Source organism: Diadema antillarum, unplaced genomic scaffold, assembly GCF_040938485.1.
Source record: "Diadema antillarum isolate AM-2024a unplaced genomic scaffold, OU_Dant_1.0 seq00000759_RagTag, whole genome shotgun sequence".
Taxonomy (NCBI): domain Eukaryota; kingdom Metazoa; phylum Echinodermata; class Echinoidea; order Diadematoida; family Diadematidae; genus Diadema; species Diadema antillarum.
This window is the reverse complement of record NW_027271650.1, coordinates 223,456-244,200: the sequence shown is the minus strand read 5'-3', so window position 1 is coordinate 244,200 and position 20,745 is coordinate 223,456. Positions and strand designations below refer to the sequence as shown.

At 36.3% G+C, this 20,745-nt stretch overlaps 1 protein-coding gene across 1 annotated transcript; it reads left to right on the top strand.

Moving 5' to 3' along the window:
• Positions 1-1,883: 1,883 nt before the first annotated feature.
• LOC139738592 (retinol dehydrogenase 8-like) lies at positions 1,884-10,840 on the top strand. The gene is made up of 6 exons (XM_071649207.1): positions 1,884-1,982; positions 5,830-6,131; positions 6,394-6,573; positions 7,207-7,300; positions 9,216-9,333; positions 10,613-10,840. The coding sequence occupies exons 2-6, from the start codon at positions 5,867-5,869 to the stop codon at positions 10,838-10,840; spliced, it is 885 nt and encodes a 294-aa protein (XP_071505308.1). The 5' UTR covers positions 1,884-1,982; positions 5,830-5,866.
• Positions 10,841-20,745: the final 9,905 nt, after the last annotated feature.

Genomic DNA, 20,745 nt, shown 5'->3' with positions numbered 1-20,745 from the left:
CTGACAACCATCATAAAAGCTAATTGGTACCCGCTCGGGTAGGTAGGCCTATAACTTTTATTTATTTTAGCAGGTCCTTTACTCGTCTAAAACGTGATAGGAAAGTTTGAGCGTTTGAGAGTTTATAATACTTAACAACCCATACGTTGGGTATCGGAGTCCAATGTAAACACGATTGTTTTCACATTATCAAGTCAGTATTACAAGCTTAGTTTCATATCACTTTAAAAATATACAAATAACTATAATAAAGTCAACAAGAGTGGAATACAATCGATGAAAAGGGAAAAATGTTTATAAATATACACGATATAGTGAACAAAAACGAGGAAGGACAATATGACGAGAGAGAGAGAGAGAGAAAGAGAGAGAGAGAGATAGAGAGAGAGAGAGAGATAGAGGAAAAATGGAGTGGAAGATTGAAGAGTGAGAAAGACCCCCAAAACTGATGACAAATTAACAGTAATAAAAGAAATACGAGTGATATAATTTGAAATAAAGAGATAAAAAGGAAAAAAAGTTAAATATAAAAAACAAAGAAAAACGCGAAGATGTACTGAAATATATACATACGATAAGTGAACAAAGAATGAAGGAAATATCGCCAAGAAAGCGAGACGAGAAAATGAAAGATATTCATTAAAATAGTTGTTTTACTATTTCACCAAACGCCTGGATTCTATATCTCAGAACGGACTAAAAGCACAATTCATATCCGTTTCATTTGTTGCTTAGAAATCAAGCACTCGTGTTCCTTTGTGAGATCCCTCCCTATCATGAGATCTTCTATGAGTATAGGCTTACATAATAATTGTGCCGCGTATAACGCGAATGATGATACAAAATCCTCAATATATTCAGTTTCATAGTTTACTTTGTATAGCGTGCAATCATGTCATACTCCTAATGAAGAAAAATGATCAATAAAAATTAAATTTTCTCTTCAGAATGCAAAGACACAAAACATTTGAAAGGATTGAGCATATGTAATATAGTGCACTCCAGTTATAACAAACACGGTTATAACGAAATTCCGGTAACAACGAAATAAAAATTCAGGCCGCAACATTATTCTCCCTTTGTTTTTTATTGTTTACTTAGGATATTGTTCAGTTGTAACGAAATTTCGATGTAACGGAAGAAAACTGCTGGTACCGGGGATTTCGTTACAACGGGAGTCCATTGTATTCGCAATTCTTTGTAACGTAAAGTAACATTTGAAAAACAACCCGTCGAGTTGACGGATTTACAGAGACTTTGTAGAGGGTGCTGCCGTTTCATTTTAATTTGCCCCCCCCCCCCCCCCCCCTTTCACGTCGGGTCTCGATCAAGGTCCGAACATGGAATTACTCCATGGTCCGAATTGTCCTGGGCCCCGTTTTATAAAAAAGATATAATCGATTATAAATTTCCTTACCACACAGGCTGCTATAGACTTATGATAGAAATCAACTATAATCAAATATAAATCTTCATAAAACATGGCCCTGACCTGATAACATATCAAGTCATTATCGAGTCTTTGACCCTGTCTTGACTAAAAGAGCAGGTAGGAAGTGTAAAAGCAAACACCGGTAATGGAGGACACGCACAAATTGTTGACAATATCCAACGAAATGACACTCTGAACAATCTTTAAAAAAAGGCAAAATGATATCATAACAATTCGTGCATCATAATGACACTGAACATCATGTACATTACAACAATAAATCATGGCATATCTTATCTCCTTTATGCTGTAATGAAGCAACACTTACTAACGTGATTAACGTGGGTTGTTGGTTACTTGATATTCAGAACAACGTTCAAAGTCAATGGCCTGTAAATCAGTGTCGTTGATTCCCTAAATTTCCATCCCCCCCCCCCGCCACCACTGCCAGCTGCCGACACATCTGGCTGTCGTTGGTCGTTTCACAGTCCAAGCTTTGGTATCAACCAGCGAACACCAAGTATAAGCTGACTGCTCCCTGCTTTCCCAGGTAAGACTTTTAAATCTTGCTTCATGCATAGTCCGGTAAAGCTCACACGAAATCACCAATTTCTGTCACATTAATAGTACATAAATATGCAGTTAATGACGGAGCTGCGGAGTGGGGATTTCCCGGGGGCCAACCCAATCACGACCACTTGTTACACACAATGTAGTTACGAGTACCTTCATGTGTATGAATGTCATGTTCAAAATGTAGTCCCGCAGCGAGAACAACCGAGTTGCAAGGACTGTGTTTGCCCGTTTGTGTTGCTGTCACGAGAGCACATCCCGTGACTATGTTCGATGCCTGATGAAACCTTACAAGTCCCTTTCTGTGCCCTATCCATCTTTTCCGTTACACGTACAACCGGTAGGAAGCCTACAAATAAGTATTAGATCATGTGGATTGTATGTAGTTTCACATGGCACCATTATTCTTTTTGCATGGCATTTATCTGTGTGTTATGTGACGTATGGGTATAGTAAACAGAACAGTATGGTAAAAACTTACAAAATACATACTGGTATAAGCCTACATATAGGCTACCTACATGCATAATGTATAACATTACATGATAATACATGCTATAGTTTGTATGCTGCTTATACATAGGCTACATACATGCAATGAATATGCACATTTCTCATACGTAGGTGCATACATTGACAAGCCTATTTTTATCATTATACGATGCTCTTTCTGCCCCATCCAAAAATACTACAAGACTTATTGGTTACGTGATAAAACTATAAGCAACAGCAACAGCAACAGCATGACACCGAAATAACGAAAGTGTGACTAATATAGGTTACACCTAATATTCGTATCATGCTTCACACTAAAGCGAAGCACCTATATAGTCGTAGCTAGGGGACATTATACTAGTATACCTCATTTACTGTTTGATGGTTCCTTGGTTCTAGTTGGTTGCAAATAGAGGAATAACTTCAATAATTGCCTTCAATCTTTTAAAGATCGTGCTAAACCACCCCAGTAGTGTCCGTATATGTCGGCGTCCCCTACTGCCCCATACAGTTGTATACTAGTAAGCAACAAAACGCCCTCTTTTTGGTTCGCAAAAGTTATGTTATACATTTTGCTGTGAACGCTTGGCTTCCAACGCTTGAGGTTACCCCTGTCCGATTCGATCGCAATGCGAAGGCAGAGCATATAAGACAATTAGTTTTACAATTATAAATGTGTGTAAATTGGCTAGCGCGATCGCTATCAACCAAGCAAAACTGTAACCACTTTTATTCTGTTTATATCAGTCAGACATGAATTGCTTTAATCTGTATGGGCATTAGAAGTGATAAATAACTGCCCCTTGTTCACTCCACGCTATGACCCTCCGAGCAAGCTCCTCGGGTCATAGCATGGAGTTGACATCCCTCAGGGCAACAATAATATCCCGGAAAAGAAAAAAAGAATACAGTTCATATTTGTATCATAATGTTTACATTGGGTATTACACAAAGAAAGGTTGTATGCTTCGGTGTGTGTGTGTGTGTATGTGTGTGTGTGTGTGTGTGTGTGTGTGTGTGTGTGTATTGTCCATTATTCTCGTCTGTCTGTCCACATGTCTCTACTGTGGTGCATGATGATAATATTATGCACGCATGGTGACAATGCAACTTCGCACGCAATAATATTACCCGGTATTGAAAAAGCTAGGTTACTTGATTTTTTTTTTTTTTTTGATGAAGATCGGTGAATTCCTGATTCACTCCAGAAAGATAATTTTCAGGCACTTGATTTTTCACCCATCTGCAACATATGATGTATACCAACCACTATTCACGACTTATTTTCTATTCTTATTTCATATTTTCGGGGGGGGGGGGCGTGATGCATACATACACTACATACGAAGGAAAGCTCGGGCTGCGATGTAGACTAATTATTTACATCTAGGTGCATAGTAATTTTTGTTATATGATTTTATTAGATGTAGGGCACACGTATGAATACAGACTCGTCTGATTAATCCTCCCATCATTCCAATTCATAAAGCAGATCTTATTTTCTTGTGCGTGATATGAACCGTGTTTCTCTGCTGCTTTGCTGCTCATCATGTATATTTTCTCATATTTTTTCAATTCGCTAGTCGTCCATTGTTACTTGAGAAATGAAAGCAGGTTATTCTTGTGTAAGGTCAAGAGCTAGGAGCAATCATTGCCGAGTCCAAAGTACGCGTATGAATATAGGGCTATAGGTTGCAGAGTCACGTGGTCTTTCCATAACCTATGTGCCTTTATATATTGTGTCCATTGCATATGGGATTTTAACAAAATGGAACAAGTCTCATGAAGTAGGTTGTAATGAGAGCAACATATTACATGGACAGGAATTCCCTCGGTGTCGCACCTGGGTAATTGACAAACAAGTCAAGTACATTTTGTATATTATGGTCAACATTCCTTTTCAGTGATTTCCATGGAAAATTTGATTAGAGTATTTTGTATAATACACTCAGGGTCTTTCAAAAAGTTTACCCTATTAATTATCATAACCGCACTGAGATGTAGGCCTATAACTCGATTTTTTATTGTGAAATATTAAACATATATTATGATTCTTTATCATCATAACGATTCATGAAAACGGCAACAGCAGCAGCAACAACAACAACAGTAAAAGAAAGATTAGTGTGGAGCGCTGATTATGTATAATTTTATTGGACTATATCAACGGCTGACCATGATGGACAAAAAAACCCCCAAAGTATATAAAATGTACGCTATATAGATATACGATATACGATCTCATTAAGTGCATAACTTAATACATGCATTGTTAGATTCGGTACCGGGCGAAGTCTAATAATGGAGCCCCGTCGAGTTAATATTTGCACTCTCTTAAAAAAAAAAAAATAACGCGCAAGCTGCATGGATTCCACTGAAAATGAGCAAATATTGGTATTAACTTCACATGGCTTTCATAACAGTGCCTTCGCCATCACTTTTGTGTATATTTCCCTTTAAATTCTTCTTCTGCTAGAGGATAGTAGTTAGTTCATAAAAAAATGATCCAGATGACGCTTCCAGTGCACAATTTACAATTCTTTTTATGTTCACATGATCAGCAAGAAATTCATCCAATTTCGTTTCTCATATTCTAATTTGTCATAACACACGTAATTGTAAATAACAGATAACATTGTCATATTACATTTACTGTCTCTTTAGTTGGACTCCATGTTGCGTTAATGACGTTGTCTTTTTCTGTAAAATCACCTTTACGACTGAAGTCTCATTTTCATTGAGAAACAAACATGTCCCACAGCAATTATTATGATATAACCTGCAAACCTATCTAGGTAAAGGTTCCAACTTAGGTATGATATCGGGATGATGGATTATCAATTCCGATGACCAGAAATAGATGCACATATAAAATTTCCAGAGTCAAATTAATGATCTATGCGCAGATACCATGACATAATGCTATTTGTCCTTTGATGCGATTCCAAAAGCAGTGATATATTACTACTATAATACATGTATTAAAGAACTAAAAATGCAACGGTAAATGCGAACAGGTAAATTCAATGAGACTCAACATGGTTACAGTATGAAACTGAATGTGTCCGAGTACATTCGAGAGAATGAAGTATAACAACGCGGGAACACCCGCTGAGAAAGGGAAACAGGAATTCCGTTAATTGTTATATCGCCTGACAGCTGTTATCGATTCTGTCGATTTCTCTGCCGAAGCAGTTCCATGTCAAACGTCTGTGTCTGAAGCTGTCTGATTCAGAACAACGGTAGCTCTCTATGTAGTGCACGTGCGCATAGCTTGTAGGCAGTGCTCCATTCATAAATAGTTATATTTTGTCTTCATTCCATTTCAGCATACCCTGGTTTCACACAGCCTTAAATTCCAAAAGTATGGCACCTCTAATCACCCTTATCACCGGCTGCTCGTCAGGAATCGGTCTCTCCACTGCCGTCAAGCTGGCCCAGGACCCCAATAAGTCGTACCTGGTCTATGCCACCATGAGGAACCTGTCCAAGAAAGACGCCCTGGAGAAGGAAGCTGACAACGCCCTCAACGACACTCTCTTTGTCAGGGAGCTTGACATTAACAAAGGGGACCAAGTTGTCTCAACTGTGAAGGAAATTGTAGAAAAACACGGAAAACTCGATGTCTTAAGCGAGTATAGGTTTTACTTTCTTGTTATCTTCGTCGGTCTCGTATACAAATTGCAGTCTCACTGTCGACATAAAACCTGTCTTAGGGCCTAATCTGTTTTCTTTAAACTCTAATTCATCCTTTAATTTACTTCGTTATTGTTTCTTTTCCTTTATTGTTTGATTCGATGTAAAACACAGTGGATTTGACAAAATGCATATCTTGTAAGAAATATGCGTTGATCTACAAATTCCATGGTTGTTTTTTTTTCTTCCTGAAACAGTTAACAACGCTGCATTTGGCTACTTTGGGCTATTCGAAGAAATGAGCGAGGATGACATGAGGTCTATGTTGGAGACTAACATGATCGGGACTTACCGCTTGACCCAGGAAGTGATTCCAATTATGAAGAAACAAATGTCTGGACGCATCGTCAACATCAGCAGTATTGGAGGAGTTTGTGGTAAGCAACGACCCGTGTTCAGCAATATTCTGCCGTGTGCATTTCGTATCTTACACTCGAGATGCTTTTCTCATCTGTAGACACATTTTGTTTAACTGTGTTAAGTGTAAAAAGCCCTTAAATGGCTGTTGCGCTAACCAATCAAGTCCAAGGTTAATATAGGGTCAGGAATTACCATGTCGTCCTAACAATACCTACAATGACACCGGCAACTCTAAATTGTACCTCAGTAATCTATAATGCAAAAAGGAAAAGAAAAGAAAAATAAAGATTATTACCGACAATTTGCATCGATTGAGACGATTGAGTCTACACAGGAATAAAGCAAAAACAAAAAAAAGTATAAATTTCATACAGGAACACTAAAGTCAGTTATATAGAATATGTTGCCAATTTAAGGATAAAAATGAAATTAATGATTTCAAGCCTGTTCATGATTCTGCAACAGAATTAAAGAATGGTATTTATCATAGTAGTGCTTACACGACATAGATGTTTTTGTTTCACTGTAAGAATGCTGAAAATAATAAATAAAATTACAATTAAAGGATACAACATGAAAACATACAAAAATACGCATTTTGAAAATTGATAGGCCAATTTTGGATATCATATTTGTCATCTCTCATCCAGGATCCCCGTATAGTGCAGTTTATTGCGCTACAAAGTTTGCAATGGAAGGCTTAACGGAGGCTCTCTATCCAGAACTGAAGTGCTTTAAAGTTTGGTAAGCTTTCCGATTGATCAATGTGTTCCAAAATGATCAATCCTAATAAAAAAGCAAATAAGAAACCCACACAAACAATAAAGAAACCTTATAACCTCTCCCCCAAATAAGAAAGAAAAGAAAAAAAAAGTACGAGTTATTTGATTATGACACAAATAAATAATTCGTAGCTGATGATCATTGTATATCTAAGAATGAACGTAACGATTACTAAAAATGATAAGAATTTGATGAAAAAATGATGATAATTTAATAGTCGTTGCCAATCCAATGATATAAATGCAATAACATCTATACAGATATTTATCAAGGCTTGATAATGCAAAAAAGCAAGCAAGCACACAAACAAAAAGCAAAATGAATCGCACTTTTACCTTGTTATTCACGTAAAAAAAATAATGTACATTTTCAGGTGATATAAAAGAATATTTACCAATAAAGGAAGAGGAAATGTTCAACTAGAAATATTCAACCAAATTCTCGAAAAAGTGGTTTTATGGAAAAAACATATTTGTTTCTGAAAGGATTACTGTAATCTTATGTCACATTCATTGCGGTCACTTCAAGTTGCTATCACGGTGAACTACACTGCAATAGAATTGAATCGAACGAAGGTGTACCTAGTCCAAGAGGATAAATGTTAAAGGCATTATCTACCATTTGCAGATGAAACGAAACCCAGCTTTATTGCTTCAAAAGACTTCTAAAATATGACTTAGGGATAGAAGCAACCAATGTAAAAAATGTTAATCAATGTAAACAATGTTAAGTATTGCTAAATATACAGCATGTTAAATATAGCTACAATAAAATTGTTTCTAGAATAAACTGTTTATACAGTAACAATGGTTTATTGAGAAAATAGTCTTAGGATTATTTCTTTAATATGTTAGGCTTTATTGTGATTTTTTTACAATGTAGGGTGTTCTGTGACACAACTGACCTATAAACACATATGTCTAAAATGTGATAACTCGAACATAGTCTTAAATTACTGCTCCCAATGGCTAAAAAAGCCTGTAATGACGGAGACCCCCCCCCCCATAACAATTTTGTTAATGGTTTCTCCAAATGCTATCTACCATCTCATCTTGACTTTTCCAGTCGGTCAGACAATTGTTGCATTTCAATCGTTGTTAGTAGCTCGTGTTTAGATTCGGTGCCTCCCTAAAATGATCTCATTCTGTCACAGAGGAAGGAAATAAACGACAAACTGTCTAATTTTGACAAGCTACCTGACAGTTCGCTTCCTCCTGAATTATTAACATCATCTGACACTGTCTATGTTGTACTCTTGTTTCATTGATCTGCTGCAGTCAGGAAATGGTCTGATGTGGACGATGTGGATCAAATGAGTTGTCATATTCTGCTATTGTTATGTTTTCATTCAGAGAAGCTACTTTCCCGTCAAAAGATAAAATATCAAATTATGTATATAGAGAATATTATATTTACGCATGCAGCAGACTGTCTCCCTCGAAAGATATGTCAGTGGATTCCATTAAAACATCTTTATTCTGTCTACAAATATTACAAGCCAATAGCAGGACTCATTAAATAGGTATTTAATATTGAGGCATCAGACCGATAGAGGGCGCGATGATAAATCTATGAGCTCTCTTTCCCCTTCTCACTTTATCTATCTCTCTCTCTCTCTCCCTCTCTCTCTCATTCTCTTGTTCGAAATATGTTGTCTAGCCTTGTTCTTGTTTTATATCACCGTTCATTTCATGTCGGAGAGAAACACACCTGTATACATGCGTATGGCAGAAGGATAAAACGTATTGAGGCATAAAAGACTAAACCTAGAAGGTACATTCCTGCTTGTGTGTAATCTAGAGGGATTTTAGTGTGAGGCACATCATCGAGGTTAACATTGTGTTTTTTTTTCTTTCATTACATCTTCCACCCGAAGGATCAGCAGCATTTGTCCGGGAGCAGTCACAACAAACTTTGTCAAGAACTTGTCATCGAACAAAGCTTCGGGCGAGTTCGCAGCTCGCGCCAACGACCCCGATTCCCATTCGGGAAAGGTAGGTGTCTGAATTCAAATCTTACCATCAGTGGTACAGTTTTGGTTTGGATGGGGCTGCAGGTTTCTAACTTTTGTCTGTGTGTGCTTGTGAGATAATAAAAAAAAAACCACCTGTAATCCTTAAAGGAATTCAAATTTTATTTGATGAAAATTGGTCTTGAAATGGCTGGGATATCAAAAAAAAAAAAAAAAAAACGCGATCCCAATAAAATGTGACAGGCCATGACTTTTATCAGGATCTCTTTGTTGCTCCTTAGTTTTGGATATCTCAGTCACATTTCAAATCCGATTTCCATTAAATTAACTTTCAAGTCCCCTTAGAATTGTATGCTCTTTAACATTTCATAGAGTGGTTTCTAAATGAATATCTCACAAAACATTAAAAGTTGAATCATCACCCTATCCAATAATACACCATTCTTTTAAATGTCTAACATAATTACACATACACATATACCTCTACCGTCTTTCTCTCTCTTTCTTTCTCTCACAACACACACACACACACACACACACACACACACACACACACACACACACAAGCATATGCAAGAAAATCCTTCAAAAAGTCATAAAAGTTTCCGGGTCACTACCAAAATTTAATAATTTGTTCCTTGTCTGTTCCTGCAAGTTTCAACCAGATCCGTCCTCAAGTTTTGGATTTATTTTTGGCACAGACAAACGAACAAACAAACAAACTGACAAACAAACACCGATAAAAACATAACCTCCTTCCTTGGCAGAGGTCACTAGAAAGTCGCTATGAAAGCACCGCTCATCACCACCCATACACCCATGATGAAGATCGCCCAATTTCCAAATACAGTGTGTAATAGAAGACTTGTGTTTACGTCATCAGCTTCCACCAGGTACGCGGCGCCACGCCCGAGCAGATCACACGCACTTATGAACTCCCAAGTCCACTGAACCTATATGCTAAAAGATTAGAAAAAAGTCCTTCAAAAATCCATAACAATTGCCGGATCACTACCAGAATTTAATCATCTTTTCCTTGTGTCATTATCGACCTTTCCTGCAAGTTTCATTCAAATCCATTCACAACCTTATTCAGCACGGAGACAAACAGACAAACGAATAAACCAACGTCGATGAAAACATAACCTCCTTCCTTGGCGGAGGTAATTATTGTCAACCTTGGTTTAACAACGTAATCATGTCAACATTGGCAACATTGTCAAATCAACTGTGATGATTATGAACATGATGATGATTCAATGACTCCAGTGATCACATTACCGTATATCTTCCCCTAATAGTTGATGAGCTCCTTCTTGGAGATGGTCCCAAGTCACATGAAGAATACCGCTCAGCAAGCCCCCGATGTCGCCGATGTCGTGGTCGAGTGTCTGCGGGAGGAACAACCAAAGATTCGTTATGGAACCAGCGACTACTCGCGAGGCCGGATGTCGCAGAAGTTCGCCGACGGAGTAGGCGGAGAAAGAGCTGAAGAGTGGTATCAGCTGATGTCTAAGTTGTCGACGTAATCATGTCTGGTATCCATGTTCTATTGTGTATAATTTCCGCCCATGCAGCTTTTACAGCCAACTAACTACAATTAGCATCGTAAAATGAAAAATTAATCGTAAGATTTGCGACAAGCCATATATCTGAATTATGAGTAATCATGATGTGGCATTATATATATATATATATATATATATATATATATATATCCCTGAACTAGTGTCAGTAGATGATTGTAAAACCTTTATGTTTCTTTCTAAGGGACACCGTTTCTTTTACCATATTCTTAAGTATTGGTTTCGTTGTTCATTTGAATTGTTACAGTGGAGTGGAAAATTAACTTTATTGAGGGACAACTCAGAATTTTAAAAAAAAAAAACCCGCAGTATTATATTCCTACAATTTGGTTTCCACTTACGTAAGACGCGCTATTGTCTATTAAGGTGGTGTAGTGACTATCTTCCATATTCATGTACCATTAACAAGTTAAGCAACATTATCAATTTGACCACTTGACGTGAAGGTCAAAGAGATCTATAGATTTGTTTAGCTTCTCGACAATATTTGAAATTGTACCATGATATTATCGATAGAAAAGGATGAACGTTGACAATATCACCAATGCCAGGTGCCGTATGATGTATTAAGATAACCCATCAATATACATTCCATTGTGTTGCATACGAGTCTACAATTTCAGTCTGCAAATGGGACGTTGTTGAACATGAGTGATCATGAAATGACTCAAAATGGTATTTGACATATCCAAAAAAAAAAAATAATGATAATAAATGCGCAAATACCGAAGAAGACTTGAAATTGGTCAATTGCATAACGTGGATATTTGAATTGATTTTCAAACTGCCGGACAGAGCATTTTACCAGATCGGCAAGAAGATAAAGTACTTTCAGTCTTGTTGACAACCATCATAACGTTGATATACTTGCTTGGGTAGGCAGGCCTATAACTTGTACTTATATTAGTACGCAGAAATCGTTATTGAGAAAAAGAAAAACACTCAACCTTTTCGCATTTGATAGGTTGACTTGAGATTCGATTTGATAATGTTGATTTTGATTTTGATTTATTGGAATATCAATGTGTTGCACTGCATTCTTTAATCCTTTCGCAGTGTAAATGCCATAATAATTTTAAGAATATTGATAAAAAATTCCCATTCTCCAAGGATCAACACATTGATACTGCACATTCCTTGGCGTTGATTCAAAGTTATCAATATCCTTTGTCGTGTTTGTGCTATTGTAGCTTTGTTGCTGTTCTTTTATTTGCTTTCTCCTCACCATCGCTGTGGCATAGTGGATAAGACTCCCGACTCCCGAACGGAGGACCGTGAGTTCGAATCCCGCCCAGTGCTTACATCCTTGGACAAGATGTTTTTACCCACAATGTCCCTCTCGACCCAGGTGTATAAATGGGTACCTGGCAACACTAGGGTAATAATAATAGCAGGGCCCTCTGGTAGAGCAGTGGCAACACTGAAGAGGCTACCCTGGGTAAATAAGACCTTGTTATTATTATATTATTATCACGTACGGTCGATCCCGACCACTAAAGCACTGCTAACTTCAGTACATAGGCCGGTTATTAACCTTGATGAAAGAATCATGATAATCTAACAACAACGTCATGTAGGTGTTGCACAAAAATATGGGACATAATGTCGCACGAAGTTCACCTTTACCTTTGAGTGCTCTTTTTTATAACATTTTCATTTACTTAGGCATGAAGCATGTAGAATATTCAAAAGTAATGTATTAGAGTGCTATTTTGGAATGATTCGTGATGCATACTACATTGTTGATAATTATTATTGATTGCTGCAACCGTCATAACCTAGAAGTCATCCCAACAACCTGAAGGTTAAAGATGTTATCATGATACTATAACTGAATCAACTTCACCTGAATTTGATAACCAAACGTGCTCGTATTAAATTTCGAATAAAAGCATGTATTCTGCCAAGAATGAGCATCAACTATTTGCAAAATTTTCCAGAATATTTTCTTTGTGCGTTCATCTTGTGTGTGTGCATTTCTTAAGAATAGTAGAATAAAGAAAATGGTTGAAAATACGATAGAGAGAGTAAGATATCATAATAAAGCTAAATACAGATATTAGACAGAGAACGTTGGAAACGAGTACCTCGACATTTAATCCAGTTTGCTTCAATTCAATTAATTCAGTCGAAGTATACCTTATACATTCAACCAAATGTAATACATAACACAACGTATACATTTTTCAAATCATATTGTTCAACAATCTGTAAAAAGTGAGAGTCACAAAAGTATGATACAGAATTAGAATGTACGAATGAACCTACGATGAAAGAAACAATGTTTACTTTGCAAGGACGACAAAAGTAAAACAGCGATGGGCACGAGTGATCTATACTGAAGAGCAGAGCTTGTAAGATTCATTTCGTTTGATAAACAATATGCAAATAAAGTATATATCCGAAAATGGATTATATGCATGACTAGAGCATTTGATAACTGATTATGTACTGTACGTATATAATGTAAAAGTATATCAGAAACAGTACTTGTTTCACAGTACAGGGAAATGAAAATAAGATATCAATATTACGGCATTGCAACACTACGAAAAACAAGGTATCGATCCGGGTCAGAGAACATGAACTGAAATGCCGTGTGTGTGTGTCTGTGTGTGTGTCTGTGTGGAGGGTGATACCCTTGTGATACTTTGATCTATATCATTGAGCAAAAATCAACAACCGTGTATTATTTCGAGGAGTTTTATAGATTGCCTTTTTGGTTTTAAGTGGGTTTGAATCTGTTTACATGATCAATACAACAGAAGAGCAGTCATAAACATTGCACTTTACTCTGAAAAATGCACGTGATAACATACGTTGTCATGGTTGTGTCCGTTTGTTTACTCATCGACTTGAGATCGAAATTTCATCACCCATCACACATTGCCATGTGAACAGGGACCTGCATCATGTTTAGAAATTTGTGCTCGCCAGAAAAAGACGAGTTCTGAAAATGATGTAAAAACAAAAGAAGAAAAGAATTTAGAATTATGAAATGAACGACAAGATCTTGATTACTCTACACGCCTACTTGATCTGATGGGGAACATCATGGTACAGTGTACAATAGTTAAAGGCTCTAACCACGTAATTCCGATGTCGAAGTCCGATATGGAACCCCCCCCCCCAAAAAAAAAAAAAAAAAACACCACACATTAAAGAAGAATAAGTAAGAACTATATAAACATAATTTATTGCGAAACAGTTGACAATAAATTTCTTGCATCTAATTTCTGTGTGAACTGCTCTCTCATCAAATGGGAGTGTGTTCAGGTTCAGAAGGGGAAAAAGATCAGGTTTGAATGATTTCTTGCTTATACTATCAACACTGTAGCGGCTACTGTAGCAGCCCGGTGTACACCTTTACGCTCCTCACAGGTAAGGTTGCTGCGAAAATACACCGTTACTATGACATGTATGATATTGCTATCAATTGAATAGATGCACAAATGGTCATTTAAGAATACTTTGCGTTCGTTGAATGGAGGACCTCCAGACATTTCTGATTTAGAATAATGCTTCTCATGGATCTCATGACAATTAAAGAAAAGTGAAACCCGAATGTTTGTTTATTCCATGTTTATTCCAGGTATGAATCATTTATCCCATTTTGAAAGCTGCCAATGGACTAGATCTGGATTGGATTATTTTGACTCGATGAATAATGATGTATGCATAGTTCGTTACTCGGAAGATGCTCTTTTGGGGAAAGGGGGGAAGAGAATGTTCGTTGGTATACGGACCTCTTTCCCCCACTTCGGATTAACGAACCCTGAGATATTTCATTTTCTGACTATTAAACCTTCAGAATAACTTATCTTATGTGATTTTCTGATTAACAAAGATCTAGGTATACCTGTAGGCCTAAAGGGAATTTGTGTACTTCAGAACAACGAAAATCGTCAACTGCCGTCATTATGAAACCATATTATCCTTTACATATTCTATTCAACGAATGCCCAATAATGACATTCAACATCAATAAGTTGATACTGTTTATGACAGCAGCAACTTCTCTTCGTTGTTTCAAAGGTTCGTTAGTCTGATAACGAAGTGAGGTTCGCTATTCCGATGGTTTGTTAATCCCAAAATGAAATAAGGTTTGGTAGTCCAAAACTGGCAGGAAGATGCTTAAGAACCTTCGGATTTACGAATCTTCCGAATTAAACGAATCTTATTTCATCTTCGGAATAACGAACATTTTTTTTTCCGGATTAACGAGCCTTCGGAATAACGAAGCTTCGGATTAATGAACTGTAATCATGCATGCGGACAGTATTGGCAGACAACAAATTAATTACAATTGTAATTAAGCGGTATAGCTTTTATATCACTTGACAGAATATCTTGAACAATATTTTCTTTTTCATCCAAAGTCTATACTCTACACCTATAATACATTCTTCATTATTAGCCAATCATAGAAAAGTGATAATAATTGTAAAAATGTAAGTGATTTGTTTTCCAGGAATGATGTTAGTGTCAAGAAAGACCTTCATTCAGGGCATTATTATTCAAACCCGTTGTTCATGATCGTGTGCCAACTGGCGCACATTAAAATGATGTATTCTTTCCCACTCTTCTCAGACATAGAGGAGAAATGAAAAGGGTGCTGACAGAACTGCATGGTTATACAGTTTTCCAAATTAACCGAGATCGGGGCAGTATATAGGTTAATAATGAGGGTATGATGGGCTTGCAGTTGTGCCATATCCATTCACTGATTTTCATTGTTTGTCGTTTGCGGGCTCATGCTGAACTCTTCGGAATTATCAAGGAATGTGACATACGACTGTATAGTAGTAGAGAGTAAAAAGAAAGGCACCACAAAAGTAAAAAGTAGCACTCTGAAAGTGGGTTCAGTTTTGATTCCCTACTGAAAAGTCCCTACGTATTGTCTACATTATTCAAAATTCGCTGGATGAATAAAGTATCAAAGTTTGGATGAGATTTTTTCTCCCTTCTTTTCTCTAAAAGCAAAGAAAGGGAAATGGTCAAAATTGCTCTGATTTGCTTTCCAAAATATTTGGAGACATTTTTTTTTTACAGATGAAGCAAATTGTTGTAAATAACGATTTAACACACAGTCTGGTGTTGTATAATTAGCTGTTTATGTCTGCATTGCATCGAGTACCGTTAACTATTGTAAAGGAATGAGACTGGCAATGGTTATGTAGCACATCTGTATAGTATGCCAACATATTTCTACTACGATGTGACTTGATTTTATTGTATAGTTCCACATCTCAAAAAAATTACATGATACAATCGATTCAACATACGACTGGACATAACGTCGTAAGTATAAAGAATACAAGAGAAGACAACTTTTACAAACATGAAATGTGGGGGACCTACTAAAAAGCGGAGCTTGTAATGTATAGGTCCCTATATAGATGAAAATGTTAGTCCTGTTAAACCACCAACCTATGAAAGGAAAGAAAGAGACGTGAAGGAAAAGAGACCCAAAAATAAAAGCAAGAGAAACAAATAAGATACATCAGAGTAAAGCGAAATAGCCACCTGTAATGCGCTTGCAAGATTCCTCGACACCCGAGCAACATAGTTACGTAACTAAGAGCGCGCATAAAAGGACATTACATAATGATTCATGAATTCAGGAATTGCCTTGACATGAACGACTCAGTAAAGAGAACGAAAAACAAATCCGGAATACCTAATAAACAACGCATCTGATAGGGAAGAGGAAGTTCGAATAAAATTGCATGTTTTATGAGATAAACATAAGCCCGCATGAGGATTTTTTTTTTGTTTGCGTTTAAAACAATTCAGTGAAAACGATTCAGTGATGTTAAAGTCAAGGCTATTCCAGAATGTCGGACCTGTGTGTACTATTGTTTTAAGCGCAAATGCAGTTCTTACTGGGGAAAAGTGGTATGAGTTTTCCTGTCTTGTAGGGTAGGAATGTATAACTTTATTTTTTACAAACATGGGAGTAAAAGCATAAGGTTATTCGTCTTTAGTTAACTGGTACATGAATATCCCAAGGGAGTAAGAAAATATATCAAAAATCTTTAGTAAGGTTGTTACTATCGAAAAGTGGGCTTGTTGGTGCTAACAAATGTGTACAATTGATAATCCTTATAGGTCGCTTTTGTATTCTGAAGATAGACTCCATGCGCACTTTGGAACAATTCCCCCCTAGGCCAGTGTGCTATATAATGCAGATACGGAAGTAATAAAGTCGAATATGAACTACGATATATATATATATATATATATATATATATATATATATATATATATGAGTATATGAATATAAGAACGACCCAAGTCCAATTTTTGGCCAAATTTAGTTTGACATTGGAAATTGTAGCTTATGCATGGACTCATCTTGTGTGTAAATGATAAATCCTAATTACCCCCGGAAGTGCCTGAAATGAATGAGTTAAATCTTATATTAATGTAAGAATGAAGGACTTGGGTCATTCTTACATTCATATAATAGCGCCCTCTCTCATCCTTCTCCCATCTCTATAGCAGAATATCATGTATATGAATCAAAGAACGACCCAAGTCCACCACACAAAATGGCCTCTCCACAATTAATGTAAATGTTAATTGTCATAATAATATATGTTCTAATTTGTATATACAATGTTGCCTTCCCATCACAGTTAAATAGAATATTATTGGACAAATAAAAAAGATATGAAGTTTTTTTTAGTTTACTCGAAATGATCTTCCATGGACTTGGGTCGTTCTTATATTCATATACTCATATATATATATATATATATATATATATATATATATATATATGGGAAAAACATGCTTAAGCTTCTGTTTAACACCCAAATTTCTTGACAGTGACTTGCATAAATGATTTGTTTGTTCCTGTCAAGATAAGTTACAATCAATTAAAAGGCCAAGAAATTTAACTGAGTTTGTCTGTTGTAAGTTAACCCCTTTGATTGAAATTGAGCCAGGTAAACAAGTAATTGTATTACTAAACACCATAAAATTAGTTTTGTTTAGATTTAGGGATAATTTGCTGCCTTGAATCCAATCATTGCGACTCAACTCAGAATTAAGCATATCAAGTAACTCAGTAGGATTTTGGTGCGTGAAAAAAAGAAAGAAAGACTTGGAACGTCCGCTAACAAGAGGAGCGGACGACCTGGGCAAATCATATATGTACTCAATAAAAAGAAGTATTCCGAAAGGAAACTTTGTGGAACACCACATTTCATATTTGCTGTGCTTGAATTGGAATCATTAATGTATACAAATTGTGATCGATTTGTGAGGTAATCTCTGAACCACTCCAAGGCGCTGCCATGAATCCCGTAATGAGACAGTGTTTACAGTAATATTTCATTATCAATTGTGTCAAACGCCTTGGAGTGGTCCAGAAAAACTCCAACAGTGTGTGGTTTAGCTACGAAAGCTTGAACAACTTTATCTATTAACAACAAAACGGCGTGAGTAGTCGAGCGTTTTTTCCCGAAAACCAAATTGAGTGTTTACTAGGATATTATGATCATTTAAAACTTGATATTTCGGGCGTAGACAACATTTAAAGTATAACTTTGGAAAATGATGATAAAAGAGATATAAGTCTGTAATTGCACAGGTCGTCCTGACTGCCCTTCTTAAAAACAGAAATAATCTTGGCCACTTTCATGTTACTTGGAAAAACACCAGTAATTAAAATCAAACTAAATGCATGGGTCAAAGGAGCGGCTACTTCATAAATAATTTGTTTGATAAGAAACATTGACATGCCGTCATAATCTGAGCTTTTTTTAGCTTTAAAATCTTTTTACAATATTAATAGCATCCAATTCATTTATGGGCATAAAAAACATAGAACTAGGATTGGGATTCACTAAAAATGAATACTTTTTTCCCTTTACTGGAATATTTCTGGTCAAATTAAACCAATATTTACAAAATACGTGTTGAAAGCTTCAGCAATTCAATGGGAGTAAACAATTATTATCATTCCATTTTGTATTATTTTATCAATTCCTAGTTTCTTTCCATCATTCTTTTTTAATACATCATGTATAATTTTCAAAGTAGACTTAATGTCATTTTTTGTGGATTTGAAAGAGTCGCAAGAGTTCGCAGAGGCAACCGCAGACGATCGAAAGGTTTTGAACATCTTCAAAATTTGATAGCAACCGCAAGGAGGTCGCAAGGCTTGCAGACGCCTCCAAGTCGCGAGAAGTCGCATGCGGTCGAGAACCGCGTGCGACTTCTCGAAACCGCAAGCAGTCGCAAGAAAAAACCGCATAGTGTGAGGCCACAGTGTTGTGTGGTTTATACAAAGAGTTCACAATGTAGTGTTCTGTTTCACACAGTGAATTGGTGATAAACAATTATTAACAATGTTAAAACGCTTGAATTTAACAGTGTGAATACACCGTAGTTTCACATTGTGTTTCACACTTTAAAATACTGTGTTCTTTCCAGCAATGAAGCAGTATTGAGTTGAATGAATCTGCTATGGATTGATGGGAGGTGCATTCTATGCATTTTCTGCACAAAAGCAATCTGCAAACGTGCTTTTGGTGGCAGGAATAAAATAATGCCTGTATTGTAAAGTATACTGATGTCATAATAGTGTATCTGTAAGTAGCGACCCACAAAGCATACTTCTTACATTCACTTTAAAGGCAGCTTTGTACGTAGGCCTACGTGTGTTAAGCCTCGGTTACACAGGAACCGAATAAGCTGCGAATCCACCCAAAGACACGTATTCGGGAAGATTCGGGAGCATTTCGTTCTCCTCCCCCGAATGGGTTCGGGAGGGATTCTGAAAAATTCGTGGAGGGATTCGGCTGGTTTTGAACATTTCAATTGGTTGGAATGATGTTTGAAACAAACGTTTTGAAAACTAAGGAACAACAACGTAAAGCAATGCTGCTTTAGGACATTACACTGTATTTTACCTTATAAATAACCTTTTCAAAATGACAATTGTAAGTGATAATTTGTGTACATTTTGTTCTAAAATAGAATTGTTTAGTCATGTTTTCTTGGGTGTCCTAAAGTGACTATGTTTTGGGAAAATGTCACTAATCTTATTCAATTCGATTGTATTAAATGAGAGTGGAATCAAAGAGTCCAAATGAAACGAATGTAAAAAAAAGATAAATGCCCAGTATCCAATCTGTAAAGCGTAGGGCCTGCATAATGCATGTTTTATTTGAAGGACATTCATACAATGGTTTGAAAATATGGATTAGCTTAAGAAATGAAATACTGTCAGACAATGTTTCTGAGATTATATCAAACATGCGGAGATCATTTTAACCAGTGGAGATTGTGTATTTTTCTGAATATATATCCATTCAATAAATTGTTAGGAAAGTTCGTTCGATGAAGTTTTCAAAAAGAATAATAAAAGTACCTCTGTAGGGAGAGCGAAAGATAGAAATCTCTCAAGGTAAAAAAAAAAATAATAGAGAAAAAATGTTTAGTATTTTTGTTAATTTCATCTGATTTAACAAAAATCAATAGATCCTAAAAAAACCCGAATCAATAATGATTGTTTAAAATGTAACCCAAATGAAATATCCTAAAATTATAATCTAATATCAGGTATAATTACAATCAATCTAGTGTGTGCATTCAAACAATAAACAATTTTTTGTAGTAGTTACCCTGAGCCTTAGATGAATTCCGTCGATGATGCATTTCTTTTTTGAGGCGGCAGTGAATTCCACAGAGCAAAAGCAAAAGGGAAACGTGCAAAATAAACTTAATTTTCCAATAACCCGAGAATGGATTATCAGATTTTAACCAAACATGCAGGGTGTTTTCAAGGTGAAGTAGGAAATAAACTATTTAATTTGGGGGTCACGAGGTCAAAA